Source organism: Leptidea sinapis, chromosome 1, assembly GCF_905404315.1.
Source record: "Leptidea sinapis chromosome 1, ilLepSina1.1, whole genome shotgun sequence".
NCBI classification, from domain to species: domain Eukaryota; kingdom Metazoa; phylum Arthropoda; class Insecta; order Lepidoptera; family Pieridae; genus Leptidea; species Leptidea sinapis.
Window position 1 is genome coordinate 17105882 of NC_066265.1, and position 17305 is coordinate 17123186.

The 17305-nt window shown below is 34.1% G+C and overlaps 1 protein-coding gene across 1 annotated transcript in view; it reads right to left on the reverse strand.

The window, feature by feature from the left end:
- Window positions 1-3676: 3676 nt before the first annotated feature.
- The window catches only part of LOC126967910 (GTP-binding protein REM 1), an 82074-nt gene continuing 68445 nt past the window's right edge, over window positions 3677-17305 (reverse strand). The window contains exons 3-5 of the mRNA XM_050812613.1: window positions 12381-12466; window positions 9691-9880; window positions 3677-8878 (exon numbers count right to left, since the gene is read on the reverse strand). Coding sequence (XP_050668570.1) covers window positions 8601-8878; window positions 9691-9880; window positions 12381-12466 — 554 coding nt within the window. The 3' untranslated portion in view covers window positions 3677-8600. The remainder of the gene's footprint in view (window positions 8879-9690; window positions 9881-12380; window positions 12467-17305) is intronic.

Genomic DNA, 17305 nt, shown 5'->3' on the forward strand with positions numbered 1-17305 from the left:
GGCTAGGCACAGCTACTAGCGACCAGCAAGCAGCGACCAGCTACCGGGGTCATACCAAAGCTTGCAGGGAAGATATTTTTATTTCATTTATTTATTTTATACTAGCTGACTCGGCAAACGTTGTTTTGCCACCTACATTATTTTTAGAGTTAGACCGTTTCTTGGACATTGGTACTTTTTTTTTGTCCCGTCAAAATCGCTCCAGCCATTTCACAGATTAGCTGGGACAAACAGACAAACAAAAAATGTAAATAATGTTATTTTGGTGTATGTACTGTATTATATTCATATGCAATTTGTTAAAAACGGTTATTTATATATTACAAACAGACACCCAATTTTATTTATATGTATAGATAGGAAGAACAATAATAATTAAAAAAAAGTCTAATCATAAAAAATAGTCAGTTAAAAGTCCTCACGGATAGCAAATTACTACGTTAAAATAGTTACGAACACTCAAGTTTTTAGATGAACAGTTAAATTGTTAACAATAGTAATTACTAGGTACTAGTAAGTATATATAAGTATTCTCTAAAAATTTGGTCAATAAATTCGTTACCTACTCAAAATCTGCCTGGCCGATGCTACCCTTGTGCAGAATATGACCTACAGAGCCTAGAAACGCAAATATTTCTAGGCTCTGTAGGTCATATAACTCACTGGCCAAATCGCAGAACATTGGTTTATTCATTCCGCTTGCTCAATATAAAAAGATATACTTAATTTACTCATGTGACTTAGAAACCTTGTTTTCATATTTTCATTTTTATATTAAATTATATATTACTGTTCTAGAAGCGTAGTAAAAATTATGATTGCTGTGGTAGCTTATAAATGAATTAACTCTTATCCATATTATTATTATATTTTAAGTTTAAGCATGTAAAGAGCGTAATTTGTTAGTTGCCCAAATATATAAATAATTAAATAAATAGGTCTAAGCTTAATCTAAATTAATTAAGTTTCTACAAACTCGCCATTAGTAGTCAACATCTCTCAATCAATTGCCGTGTGGTTCATAATGTATCTTCCCAATAACTTCTTGCTTTATCTCGGCAGTTGTTGGCAGTAAAGACCCAAAATAATGGTTCTGCCAGTTGTTAAAAGTTCATAATAATTAGCCTTTTCGATTCCACCATACACACAGCATCATTTTATTGCGAGTTAACCCTTAAATCTTTGATAACTTTTTTCTGACTTTCTTATCGTAAGTGTCCTACTTTTCATGACCAGTGGGAGGCTCTTTTGTAAACATTACTGTGTTTCGGTCTGAAAGGCGCTGTAGCTAGTGAAATTACTGACCAAATGAGACTAACCATCTTATATCTCAAGGTGACGAGCGCAATTGTAGTGACGCTCAGAATTTTTCGCTTTCTCAATAATCCTGAGCGGCACTGCATTGGGCAATGGGCAGGGCTTATTAAAAAAAAACAGTTATCAATCTGTTGGTTGTTGGTTCAAATGGTTACACAGTAAATAATCGCAAATGAGTTCAAGATTCATTAGTTTTCTTTCAGTGAGTTCAAATACAGAGCTATTTTTTGTCCATACCTTTTTTGAATTGGTCAAACTGTTTTATGGTCAATTCTCCGTTCACCATCAATATAAATGCTCCACTTTTTAAAAAGTGGCCCATTTTACTCGTAACAGGGCGATCGGAGCGAGGTGCATCTTTGACATCCAGTTGCCGCTTTGAAAACACTTAAACACTCGTTGTGCTGCTGACACTGCATTTGGTAATAAATGTCACACATCATATTTTACCCGTCCTTTGTGGAATTTTTAGGGTTCCGTAGCCAAATGGCAACGAACGGAACCCATATAGATTCGTCATGTCTGTCTGTATGTCCGTATATGTCACAGCCACTTTTTTCCAAAACTATAAGATCTATACTGTTGAAACTTGGTAAGTAGATGTATTCTGTGAACCGCATTAACAAAAATAGAAAAAATACAGAATCAATTCTGGAGGTTCCCCATACTTAGAACTGAATCCCAAAATTCGTTTTCCCTCAAACCCGTACGTTTGCATTGCATTACGTAAAAGCATCTATGGATAGGTATAGGTCATCTAGAGACAGTTCCAAAGTGGTAAAATGTGTGTCCCCACCCCTGTAACTTCTAAAATAAGTGTGTGATAAAACTAAAAAAAATATATAATGTACATTGCATTGCATGCAAACTTCCACCGAAAATTGATTTGAACGTGATCTAGCAAGTAGTTTTTTTTAATACGTATAAATGATGAGAGCTCATTAGCACTGTGAGATTTAGAGCAAAGATATTTTGCCTATAATAATAATTTAATATCATTTTCTTTTCCATATAACTTTTATATTATGTTTCTTGCTGCTTCTTTACTTTTTTGTAATAAAATTGTAAGTTTTTCACCATAAGATTCATTCATATGTCAAAAACAAATACGAATGAAAAATAGCTGGACACAATAGTATACGGATTGATTTCTTCTTTGAAATTGTATCTTTTTTAATGCCATCAAAAATCACCCAGACATTAGTCGCAGGGTGACTCTGAAAACTTTTGGAAGTGTGCTCTTGTTAACAATATAATGAAAAATAAGCTTATATTTTGAAAATCGAACTCTGCAATTTTATTGAGTATGTATTTTATTCATTTGTCTTTTTTTAAATATTGGGCGGCAAATTGAATATTGTCTGTGTCACGTTAGCATGAATTTAATGAGAGAAAATTTTCGTGCATCGATTTTTTTATAACTTTGAGCGCTTTCCTCACTACGGCCGATCCGAATCCGATCCATACCCGTGAAAACACAGTCTGGAGTAGTCGTAGAACTATTTCTATGGTAGTTTACGCTAAATTCGGCTTGCGTCATCCGATTTCTTTCTGTCAACCGTTCGGATTCGGATCGGACGTAATGCGAAAGCGCTCTTTCGATATCATTTATGTCAAAAAGAAGGATATGATAGACTATGATTGGTCTCTAACGATGAAGCCCCATCTCGTGTCATTGTTAACAACATATTTAGGGATGACGAAAGCTGGATGTTCTGTTATGATTCCGAAACCAAAAGACAGTCTGCTCAGTGGCTGATTTTTTCCGAGGAGTTGCCAAATAAAATTACCTGTCCTTTCAAGTTGCGTAAGGACGCTACAATTCTTAGAGGATCGAAAAACAGTAACACATACAATTATTGTTTATCATTTGTTTTGAAGCAAAGGATAATTTATTATAAGTTTATACTTACACACTATTTGGGAAAAGACTTTCCCGAGATATTATATACTTAACTATTAGATTTATTGAATTTTTCGTTGTAATATCAAGAAAAGTAAAGTAATCATTTGTCTAATAAGGATCTGTCTGCCGGTCAAGTGGAAATTGGAGTGGAACTATCAGTGGGAGGATCTATGCACAGGATACCGGATAGATTATGGGTACCACAACGGCACCTATTTCTGCCGAGAAGCAATAATGTCATTTAAAGCAAGCATTATTGTTCCGGTGTGAAGGACGGCGTAGCTAGTGAAATTACTAGGCAAATGTGACTCAACATCTCAGTCTCAAGGTGACGGGCGCAATTGTAGTGCCGCTCAGAATTTTTACCATCAGCTGAACGTCCTGCTCGTCTCGTGTCTTACTATCATAAAAAAAAAACATAAATATTGAATTATGTAGTAATAAATATACCAGTTACAGTAAACAAGTTTATTGTCAATCAAATTATTTACAATATCACTACCTACTTAAAAGTACTTACAGTCAATGTAATATGTTCACTTGTGTTAATTATAAATTGATACTGACATTGTCTTATTACTAGGTATAAAAGTAGGTATACATATACTATAATAATACAGTATAACTAGTAAAACGTGGTCATAGGGTGGGGTTGTGCCTCAGTGTAAATGTACTCCTTCATCAAAGAAAACATCTATAAATAGTACATATTCGCGATATGTAGGCGACATAGTGCTAAGAGACGGCGGCGAGGGACATGGGTTTGTTATAGAACTTTTTAAAAAAAGAGTTTAACACGTTATTATTTAAATATAAAACTGTCTTAAAGTATTGATTCGCCGGAAATTTCAACTGAATTTTAACATTGTTTGTTTACGTATAAGTTATAGTGTTATCACTAATTATTCAACCTGACGTTTCGTTGGCTTTGTAGGTGAACGTTTTGGGAGGGTTTTCAACTTAACTTTTGTTTTTTTTTTCGTCTAGTATCGCTAGTCTTCTAGTTAGTATAATATTAAATATTGTCGGTGTATGTTTCTTTAAAATAACAAAAAAAGTTTCCATCACGGAACACATTTCTGAACAAAAAAAAATTTCGATAAGTTATCCCACGAAAATAGCAAATCATTGACAAATTATAGAACTCGCAATTTTATTGATAAACCCGCGTTACTCCTCGCTACCTCCCTTGCTACACTTTTATTGATAAAAGTACTAATTTTTTAAATTTGTGGTGTTACTGAGTATCATGTCCGTTCCTTTTAACAGGCTTTTTGTAAAGTTCAACTTGTTATAAATCTGTAACTATCCAGAACGAACATCTACAGAAACCGTTCCGTCCACAAGTTTCAATTTACAATTCGCTCACAGTTGTTTTGTCTCTAAAATTTGTACATTTTAACTTACCGTGAGGATGGCATTACTATCTTGTCTAGATTGAGCTTCGTCATAAATCGATGTGTCACAGACAGCTCAATTTCCATAGACGTGAGACAGATACAAGCGCACACAAGCACTTGTATCTGTACACGTATCTTTGTGTGCGTGTAATGATACCATACATATTATCGATTCCGAATATGACATCTATTTTGAGATCCATGATGGCGGATGTGACTTTTTCAATAAATACAACATGGGTATAATTTTCGAGGTTTCCGGGAACGTCAGCTACGAATATGACATCTATTTCAAGAAACAAGATGGCGGATGTTACTTTTTTAATAAAAGCAATATGGGTATAAGTTTCAAGGTTTTAAAAACAGCAAAATTAAAAAAAAAGTATTTAAAAAAATATATTTCCAAGAAAAACTTTCAAAAAAAGGTTGTTAAAAAAACATTAAATCATCAACAGTCATCACGTACACTAAACTTTAGACACTGTATAGCAAACATCATACATAGGCTATTCATAAAAATATTACGCTTTTTTTAACGTTACGGACGTTTTTTGCCGGCGAAGGTACCCCTACGCAACGCCCTATAAGGAACTTCGTTCCAAAAATATATCTAATAAATATAATATATACCATCTTACAATAACAATCGTCCTATTTTCTAGTACTGATTTGGGGAGTTTTGAATTTGATTGAATTGCAACACTGAAAAAATGGCTGTAGAGAATCGTCAAAAATAATAATTAAAGTGATTATTTCTTAGGATATAATAGAAATAATGGATACTTACCGGTGTTAGATTACTGTTCCATTATTTTTCATCCCTATAGTCTTGGGCACACTTTAATCGCGCAACTGGGAGTCTGGCACCAACAGTTGGTGCCAGACGCTGTTTCCACCTAGACATGTATAGTATAATCGAAGTATTAAACTTATACAATAATTAAGAGTAACTGCGCTGTGACAATATATTTTTCATCACATCTATTCGAAAAGGATGACTTGGTCCGCCTTTAAGTGCACCCAAAGGTGTTGTTTTCTTGATAAAACTTTTAGCGGGCAGTAATAAGTCTTAAATACTCTTTAAAGGTGCGCCGCTAAAAAGATAATTCTTTGCCGCGCACTTCTTGAATTTGGAACATCTTAGTGTTTAGCGCCAAAGAAATCGAATCAAATTAAAAACGCGCGAACTGCAGCCCGCCTTTTCGTAAATTTTCACGGATTGTTAGAAATTCATGTTTTTGTTTCGGAAAATGAGTTCTTCAAGTGACAATGAAAGTATAGAATTAACCCCTGAAAGTATTAGAAGCGACGCAAGAAAATAATCTATTACCTGCAAAATCCCGGGAGAAATATATGAAAGCCTATAGTAATTTTATTGAATGGAGAAATGCAAGTACTTCGAGTACTTAGCCAAAACTAAACAATCTTCCACTCTTTGGAGTACCTACTCAATTTGAAATGACAATACAGCTCTAAAATTAGCGAACTTTACAGCGAAAGGCAAAATAACTGTGAACGGACTGTGTAGTATTTAGATACATTTTGCAACGTAAGTTAATACTTTGATAATCGTAACGGGTTTGTTATTTGTATCTAATTGCTGAACTGTTAGAGTCAGTTTTCATTAAAATCTAGCAAAAGTTTCTTAGGTATATTTAGACATTGATAAGTATAAAAGGCACTACATAATATTTGTGATTTCCACTTACAATTTAAATATAAGTTTACAAGTACAAAAACAACTATAAATAAATGATATTAGGTAAGTTTGTATAACTATTATAATTAGGAATACTTAGAATATCAAATCCAAACGTGCAGACGCAGTGCGGACACGAGTACGTTGGTATTCCGCGCGCCAAACATTTAGTTCGCACTTCGCTCCGACTTTGCTGCGAAAAGTTGCGCAGTAACGAAACATACCTATCTCGGTCTCGGAGGGGCAAGTGCGGAATGTATCTGAGCAAACAGGTGCGCGGGGCAACTTCAGAACTAGAAGTTTGGCGCGGGGAATATCTTATAGCCCAAACACATGATCGGATTTGGTCCGGCCGAACCATCTGAAGTATTTTTTTAATGATAATAAGGGACAAGACGAGCAGAGCATCCAACTGATGGTAATTGCACCCTGCCCATTAAATTTACATACAGTGCCGTTCAGGATTTTTGTAAAATCCAAAAATTCTGAGTGGCACTGCAATTATTGCGCTCGTGTCGATCGAAATAATTGTAGTGCCACGATTCGAATATGTTAAGTCTCGTTTGTACAGTTATTTCACTAGCTACGGCGCCCTTCTGACCGTAACACAATAATGTTTACACATTACAGCTTCGATGCTATATTCGATAGTTTGTCGCTATTGCCATCGCAAAAAATTATTATTGTTACCATCCAGACCGTACCTACCGAGTACGACGCTGGACCAATTGATGCGAAGCGCCCACCGGATTATCCGATGGTCTGGCCGTACGACCATGTGGTTAGGCTATTACACAAAAATTAATAAAGTACTTATGACTTATCATCATTATGGGTATCTACATCATAGTTACTATAATTTCTAAGAGGTGGTTGATAATATATTCCTGATAATGATATATATGTTTATAGGCATATTAGCCAATTTTCTAGTAATTGGTAACGTCATTATTTGACTCACTGAACAAATGTTATTTTGATTGATCGATATATATATATAATATTTTGCCTAGTATTAGTAATTCAGATGATATTCTATAAGATAATATGTATACCTTACGAGATAGTTAATTCATACATAACGTGGTCCATCGAATACAAGTAGATCTTATTCTAGTGCTATTTTGATCATGACCTGCACAACACAATACATGCAACAGATATACCTACATCTGTTAATTTAACATTATCAAATCTAAGTAATAAAATATTATAAATTCATTTACTTTGGCACAAATTTTGTAATTATAAGTACATAAGTATTCTTTGGTATTATACCAACTATAACGCCACTTTGGTAATATTAATCTTTGGTTTTATTCCAACTAAAACGCCACTTGGATAATAATCGCTGTGATTTAATTTAGTTTCTCCAACATATAACGTTTGTTGAAGAAATTCCATGCTGCTTCAAAATATTTACAACATTACCAATGATCCAAGTATAACAGAACGTGGTTGACTGACATGTGACGTCTGACGTGTGACGTGTGACTGACAGAATAACATTCGTGTTACAAACGAACTGCGATTTATGAAATGTCTTAGGAACAAAGATTATAATAATAAATAGGGAAAAAGAGAGCCCTCTCTACACATTATGAGCTGTCTATTTGAAAACTAGCGCCATCTGGATATTGGCCCCGAAAATAACTATTATAAGCTCCAAATTATAAAATTAATTTTTAATGTTGTGACGCAAATTAATAACTAACTCTACTTTTTAATGTAGGTATTGCGATTTTTTACCATGTTGAAATTGCGCGTAGAGTTAGTTATTTAATTTTGTCACAACATAGAACATAAAGGTTAGATTTAGTAGTGCATGTGCAAAATGGAAAACGAGAGCTACTCGTTAGAGTAAAAGTGTTCTGTGTACATACATGCGCAAACGCTAGAACTAGCCGCCTTCTGAAAACGTCACTTTAAGGCGTGTGTCCCACCCCTGCTTAGGACGCTTATAAGTAACATAACTAGTTTATTTTATTGTATTGTTGTTAAATGTAACACAATAATAAAACGGTTGCATAAACAGATTAGTTGAAGCAACTGGAACGCTAGATTTAACATTGAGGACACGTTCCTTATGATTATATTGCACTATTGAGCTGCAATGAGCTTCATTTGACTTATTTCGAGTATGTGATGTGGCGTATAGTTTGATAAATGAACACATTTTACAATAAACCATTATTTTATCTACATATAATAACACCGTATGTGTACCGGGCAGCCCGCGTTCCACAGTCTATACAAAAACGGGGCCGTCACTTTCCACTCACAGGACGTTTAGATTTTCACAGTTTTTGAATTTAGAATCTTCTTTCCCGAATATCCACGTGAGCATCTGCCTGGCCTTCATGCTAGCCCGCACCACGCCCCTGGATCTGTACCAGTGCGCGGGGGATGTCTCCCGCCCGCCCTCCATAGAGTATTGTTGTTTTTTTAATCGTATTTGGTTCAGGATGCCCACCAGGAGTTCGTCCACGTTGTGGTTGATGCCGACAGATACTTCGATGAATTTCGCTTTGTATGTGCACGCGAGGCACTTGCCATCTGCGAATCAATAAATGGAATTATTACAACGACAACACGCACCTCTATCTGGGACGTTGATCTCCTAATTTATATTACCTACTACTAGTTTGTTTTATTTATTTATATTTCCCTCAATTTTATTGTGTATTTGATTGAATTATTCTGTCCTTAATCGATCAATTTTCAAATCAATTCAACAAGCGCGCACACCTTCCTTAAAGGCCGACAACTCTCCTGTGATTCTTCTGTTGTTGCAAGAGAATATGGCCGGCGATGATCACTTATCACCACGTGACCCGTACGCTCGTTTATCCTCCTGTTACATAAAAAAAAAAATATATATCGTAGGTAAATTGCATTACACTTGAAATATGTAATTTTTTCATACAACTCGTTTGGAAGGCAGATTTCCTTAGAAAAGAACGAGCAAGAAACTCTAAGGTAGCTCTTTTCAAAATAGAATGGTATTACAGGCTCTTATTTTCAATTAAATTTACAAATCATTTCAATTACAATATAAACAAAATGATGTGGCAAAATACACAAACGTCAAGTACTAAAAGCCTAATACGAGTAAGTCAAAAAAATGTAAATTAATAAGTATAAAAATAGTTATAGTTATTGAGTACATACTTAAAGTACAATACAGTGGTTGCATCAATCCACACATACCGTAAATAAAATAAAGGCATTATGCGACTTTACTAACATTCCTTACCATCCAATACAACTGTTAATCCACGCTTAAATGTACCTACACTGTTTGTTTTCCACTTTTTGAGGGAATTGAATATTATTTCTTAGTCATGCCTATAAAATTACATATTTACCTTGTGTGGAGACGGCTCTGCTCCTGGCCAGGTCTATCTTGTTCGCCACCAGCAGTGCGGGCCGGGAGCGCAGCATGTCACTGTCCAGCAGGCGCGCAAGCTCCTGCTCAGCCTTCTGGAAGGATGCCTTATCCACCACGGAGTATATCACCACGAAGGCATCCGGAGGCTCGAACCGCTCAATTTCCTCCTGCCAAACAATATGGTCATATAAGTTATTTGTGACTGTAATGTGACATAATTTGTAGCAAATCGCTTTGCCCATAAATATGTTTAATAACTTTCTGCTCTTAACTTAAAATGAAAGAAGTAATAAGCAAAAATATGAGAAAATGTCTATAAAAATAACTATAACTTTTTAAAATATACACTTTACAAAAAAAATTCTTTAGACCAATCTTTTAAATGGTCTTTAAAGGATATTTTTTCTGTATATTTTTTTTAATTTTCTTCATTAAAAACGCTGTTACAGTGCTCCAAAGTTGACTGGGTTCGTCAATTTTTAGAGACCCTAGGCGCGTTTTTTTACGTAGTATTCCCAGTAGGCCTACTTCACAGACATCTTGCCGATGAGGTAATCCTCGACATAATCATATTTCCAATCAGTTATAAGCTAGCTATTCTATTCTACTTTTCTTCGATGGTCCAGGCTGTGGCTCAGAATGTAATCGGTCACGTACCAAGCCCCCACACCGCGCGATGGTGCACATACCATTCGTGTCTTACCGACGCCAAGATCAACGGGCTCGGGTTACAAAATAAAATTTATTGCTTTTGAAGTGTTTGGGCTTGTTTATAAAAACGAACGTCAACGCTTTTGTTTTTAAACAAGCTAGCGCTTTGTTAGATAACATAAACAATAGATACTGCGTAATTATATAATTATATATTATATAACGTAGGGCTGTCATGCATTTTTTATGATTTTTTTAGATTTACCTACAGATTTTCATGACATTTCGATTATTACTAATGACTGTAGTAATTTTTTATAACTAAAACATTCTTCAAAGGTACTAATTAGTAATAGAATAGTTACTAAAAAATCATAGATAATACAAAAAATAATTTTTAAATCGACTGCTACAGATAATTTTTACGGCTGACCGCATTTTGACGGCTTGTCGTATTTTACACAGATTAAGTTTAAAAATTAAATATTTTTACTTTTATAGTCTGTTAAACTACATTTCTTGTGGTATATAGTGTAGCTTGTTTTACTCTTACTTGTGTATATTTAACGAAAAAATATGTCTGCTTGGCACTCAACGGTAGTTTTTATAGCAGACATAATATATCTGATTGGCACCTCGGGGGACGTCGTTGAACGACAAATGTGAAGGTTTCGGGATGACAGGGACAGGAAGTTAAAATTTGGGTCACAGTTGGAAGTTCATCTTCAAATCCATTTTCTTCCATTAACTTAGATATTTCCATTATGTTGCTGCATGTTTCGCTAGAACAATGGAGGCATCTGTAGAGAAATTTCCTTTGCATTTGCAGAAAATTATGATCCTGGGGTATCATGAGATCGGGAGGTGCTGGAAGCTTGGAAGCTTGTATAGGCATCCAAATGTTTGCATGCTTATTCCAGCCCCAATCTTCAGGATTTTGTTATCTTCCGAGCCACGGCTGGACCTGGTGATATGCTCGGAGACTGTGATAACGAGTCGTACCAGGCAGATGTTCATTTGACCCCATACGGTTACTCGGACCTTTTATACCTGCTTAACATTCTCGAAAATGTACCAACACTCCTCTTAAAAAAATTCAATAAGAAACAATAATTTGGTAAATTCTATAAAAAGGATAACTGTTAGAAATGAATAAGTAAAGTTGTACGGACTCAAAGAAATATTTTTAAAAATGTATTTACTATAGAAAAAAGATCATAAACTTAAGTTAAACATTTCGTTTTGACCGGATTCTCATGAGCATTGACGAACCCGGTCAAGTTTGGAGCGCTGGAACAATGAATGAAATTAAAAAAAATATATAAAGAAAAATTTTCTTCAAAAGATTATCTACAAGATTGTTCTGAGGTAATTTTTTGTAAAATGTATAAAAAAAAGTTATAGCGCCAAAAAAGATATTTGTTATAGAAATTTTGTCACTTTCTTGCTTATAACTTCTTTAATTTTAAATTTAGGGCAAAAATTTATATGAACATACTTGTAGGCAAAGCGATTTGCTACAAATTATTTCAATACGAATTTTTTATAGGACGCATAGTTTCCGAGATATCGTGAAAACGGTGTTTAAACCCCTTTTTCCAAGATGGCTGCCGGGGGACAATTGCGGCAACCCTACAAACTTGGGGTTAAGCTTCTATTGAACCCCACACATGTCCCAAAAATAAAATTGCGTCCTCTAAAAAATCACCGGAGCTCCTAATACGACAATATTGCATTATTTTGCAGATTGGTTTTTAATGATATTTCTTGATCGAAGGTTTACCATGTGTATTGAATTTCTTAATTTATTCGGATCTGATCTATAATCTATGTCTCTCTGTCGCTTATTGTATGAATTAATTAATTTAAAATGAAACGTTAAATAAAACTACCTGAACGACACCACTATGATTGGAAAATAAATGAGCATATGAAAATTAATAAATCAATAATGATAATGTTAATTTTACTACTTAAAGAAGCGAGCTTGCCGTTCGTCGCTTAAAAATATAATACCTTAGTACTGGTGCAGTTCACAAAGTATAGCTCCGACTCTTCTCCATTCAGCAGTATTGATACCTTTTCTTCTGTGGTGTCAGAATCTGAAACAAAATAAAGATCGAATTTGTGTGACATATAGATATATAATGACATCTTAATATATATAAATTACGTGACACGTTGTTTGTCCGCGATGGACTCCTAAAGTAATGAACGGATTTTAATGGGGATTACTTCATGGAGTGCAGTTTGTGCCAACTTGAGAGATAGGATAGTTTTTATTTCGATTTGGGACCCATAATTATTGTTATTTCCATTATTTGTTTTGTATGGACATATTTTCTGTGAGAGAATTTATTGACGCACGGTTTGACAGTTCCGCTGTGAAACATTATAACAACAGGGAGAATTTTTTACGAATTCTTGATGTTATAAATTTTTTTTGACAAATTCATAAAATTCATTTGTCTGTAGGGTGAGCTAGTAATATATAAAATAAATACAATATATCAAATTAATAGGTACAATTTAAAAACATAGTCGTATAGATTTTAGGTCTAGTCATACAATAATAATAATAAATAGATATTAGTCACACAATGTCAAATATCAAAATATAAAACAAGGAGAAATATAATAGAACTAACAAAATAATTGTTTTAAACATAATATGATAAAAAAGATTAACAAGTCAATATTTTGTCTTAATATTTAAACAATTTCTAAAATACAAAGACCGCCGAAGAAACTCAGTCAAAGTACTAATAATAAGTACACCCAATTCTCTATTTGTACCACGCGGCTGGACGATGCAGAGTTAGAACCTAAGTCTCCAGATAACTCTCATTAACATGCTTCTGGCACCCTAAACCAGAATTCGTGCACCGTGTCAGAACAGGAAGTATTTCTCCCCACCGCACCTCAGCTTTTCATGGAAGCTTCCAATATGCTGCCACCAGGTGTTGGGACAATATACCACCTCCTTTAAGGAAAGTTCTTCCTTGGTAACCATTTTCGCATCACTTATTAATTATTTTTAGTTATAATTAGTTATGAAATTTTAATTAAAAGTACTCATTAGAATTTAGAATTAGTTTAATTGTTTTTGCTGTGTATATTCTTATGCTTTCATTTTCGGTTTTTGTTTTATTTTGATTTCTATTTTTATTTATGTTTCCAATATAAATCATATATAACTATATTTACAATACTATGATTACATAAAATTAAAACATCATCATTACATAAATTTATACATCACGGGGAAGCGTACCAAGAATACTGTCAGCATTTCCGCGTTGGTTAGCTAGGCTGATCCGTTGACAGAAATAGCTACCAGAGCTTCGGTTACCAGTAGCCTTATTAAGGCGCGAAGATAGTACTTTGTACATTCTCGGCGCCTCTGGACCCCACGGGCCAAGTGTCTCCACACCAAACGGCACAAAGATCAATCACTCGCTGAGACCGTCATATTCGGCAGTCGAAGCAGCAGCCCCAGCACCAACTGACGTAACTTAGACATGAGAAGATGCCACAGTGCCGACGCAATATCGTCTCATACCAGCGCCCTTCCCCGTGGCTTAGAATTCATTAATAAGAATATTAATTATATGTTACTTAAACATATAAAGTGTACCAACATTTTTTTATCTCTCGTGGAACGCAATATAACTTGATTTAAATGTTTATCATAGACTTGATTCAATTGAGTCCACGCGCGGAGCTTCATAACTGTTTAAAATGGAACGTAATAAAAGACACGTCGTTCGTTTGAAGTTCAGCGGAGCGTCAACTTGCTCGCTGTTTTAATATGAGTGCCGCATGATACACTGAACCGTCATTTATTTATTTAAATTCAAGCGAACAATGTGCGAACGAGTACGAATCAGAAGTTGGCTATAATTAGAAAATCGTAGAATGGGTAGGATAAGAATTCTATCTAGGTTGTAAATTTAGCAGCGTATCGATAGTGATATTTATTGAAAACTAGTTGACCCGACAGACGTTGTTCTGTATATAATAAATAAAATAATGTTTTTATATGATTTTGTCAATAATATATGATAACATCAAAAATTACTTCCTAAAATATGCACCCTGCTGTCGTAATGAAATTGTTTCACAGCAGAACTGTCAAATAGTGCGTCAATAAGTTCTCTCATAGAAATTATGTATGGACACATCAAAGGAAGAACAAATTTGTTGTTTTTATTTAATTTAGCAGCATTTTCCTATTTATTCTTTTAACCTTCTCTGGACTTCCACAAATAATTCAAGACCTAAATTAGCCAAATCGGTCCAGCCGATCTCGAGATTTAGCGAGACTAACGAACAGCAATTAATTTTTATATATATAGATTTAACAGTCTATTTTAATACTAAACTAGGATGCCGCAATCGCTCGTTGTACCCCTTCGCTGCGGCGTATATTTGAGCGAAGCGAGGTAAACTAAGTCTGTGTACAAAAACAAAACAAAATTAATCCAAACAAAAACAATAAAAATAATCTTTTGTAATTTGGCGCCATATTTAAACATGGGGAATTAGCGCCTTATTTGGTCACATGAGAAACTTGTGCTGATTTGCAAATTCATTAACTAAGAACCTGGCAGTCGAACCACTCTCGATTGATAGCAGTGTTACAATTATTAAAACTTATTGTGATTTGATAAATCGGCTCAATTTTTAAATAAATATAAATAGCGCGTACTAATTCAGAATAATTTGTAAATCATGTTTGTTTTTAATTATAATAATTGAATCAAGTCGATATTCAAAATTCTGTCTCGATAATAACCTACGAAATTTCGAAAGCTTTCTATGACTTCAAAAATTTTTAAAATCGCTCCAGAAATGCCCAAGAAACAATTTAACACAGAAATCAATTGGAGTTATCCAGTGGGAGCTCCGCTCAGCTTCGCTTCGCTCAATAATAAATAACACTAACCAGAGGGATAAACATTATAACATAATAATTCACAAACAAACAAAAATATAAAGAAAGGAATTGAAGCTCGTCTATTTAGGAAAGGACAATCCGTTTTTAATGAAGGAAAAGGATAGACCGTAGTTGCTCGTACGAGTGAAAAACTTTATCTTATCACCGTATCCTGGCACGAGTGGAGGTAGTGGAGGCAGTGGGGCCGACCCTCGCGACCCTCACTGATAAGTAATGTGACACATAAGAGGTAATATCCTCCGATCTCATTGAAGATAATATTTCATTTGTCTTGAGATACAATGTAGATGTTACCGGCAGTGTGTATAATCTTGTATTTTTTTAAAAGGCCTAGGCAATCTATATAGTGCGTAATAGCTTACAATAGGCCTAAATAATGTTTTCGGTTTTATTAAATCTTATTTTATTTTTCAATATAGCCCTTTAGCTTAATTTTTATTTTTATGAAAATAAGGGACGAGATGAGCAGGACGTTTAGCTGATGGTAATTGATACGACCTGACCCATTATAATTATTACCTTAAAAAAGTATACTTTCTTTTTTATTTAAAAAATATCGGTGTTATAACAACAAAGTTAAACACGTGTTGAACTATTGTTTTAAAAAGTTCTATCAAAATCCATGTCCCGCGAATATGTACTAACTACTAATAGATGTTTTCTTTGCTAAGTGAGTACATTCACTCTGAGGCACAACCCCTACCCATGACCACGTTGTATGTACTATACTATATTATTAGAGTATATGTATACCTACTTTTATACCAAGTAATAATACAAATGTTTTGAGTTTTCTTTAGTGTTTATTGGGCAAATATTTGTCTTTAAACAATTCGACACGTGCTAACGAACTGCTAACGTAATAATTTAAGACAGAAGGACCCTTAAGTATAGATTAAATAAATTAACCGTCGGTTTTTTGAAACGAAGTTTTTTTTATTTTTTACTTTTTAGTGTCAGTTAATAATAATCATATATGATCAACCTGAATGAAAAATCGTACACAAAAAACAATAACATTATCAACGTAAACAAAAAAATTCATAAAATAAAAACTAGTGGGCCAAAACCTATGTAAAATTTTTATGGGACCAAATGCATCTATTCTGCATCGAACCAAAAAAGAATTATGTAAAACGGATCATAAATCTCAGAGTAATCCGTGTACATACACAAAAAAAATCCGATCGAATTGAGATCCTCCTCCTTTTTGAAGTCGGTTAAAAATTACTCTAGATTTCAAATTAAAAATGATGATACTGAAATATTGCCTTCTGCTGCTTACGCATTAAAATGTTTAGACATTTAGGTAACTGACAATTGACATAGATACGGCTAACCTAGTTACTAAGTTAGTTTCATAGTATTATGTGCTGTGGTATAATCGAGGCTTAAGTATATAGCTGTTTCACGTTGGCAACATGTTCTGTTGTACCATGTGCTTTTACTACATGCTCCAGAAATTCAGAATAGTTGTAATAACCTTTTGTGTTTCACATCTTATACTCTCCATTGCCCTCTGATTAACCATGAAGTTTCTTACAAGGCCTATAGTCAGCATTAGTCATCAGGACACACCCACTGGTTAAAAAACTTCATTTTGAGACACTGTGGCATTTAGTCGGTGGTTTAATTTAATTTAATTTATTTATCAAAGCACACCACATCATATACAGTACAATTTTCTTAATCTAATGTAACAATTAGTAGTTCTAAAGTATACGACAATGGTGAACATAAAAATTACAAAAAATACTCCTTAATTTCTTCTGAAAAATAGAACTAATACTATCTAAGCTATAATAAAAACAAATTAAAAAATTAAAGTACAAATTATAACCTTAACTTATTAAAATAATGAAGACGAAAAAAGTAAAAGAAAAACTACTTATTTGACAAATGCAGGTTGAGTAGCACCTAAGTGTTTAACAACACTTTCTTTAAACCTGAACAGCCCACCACCGAATATATCAAGTTCTGA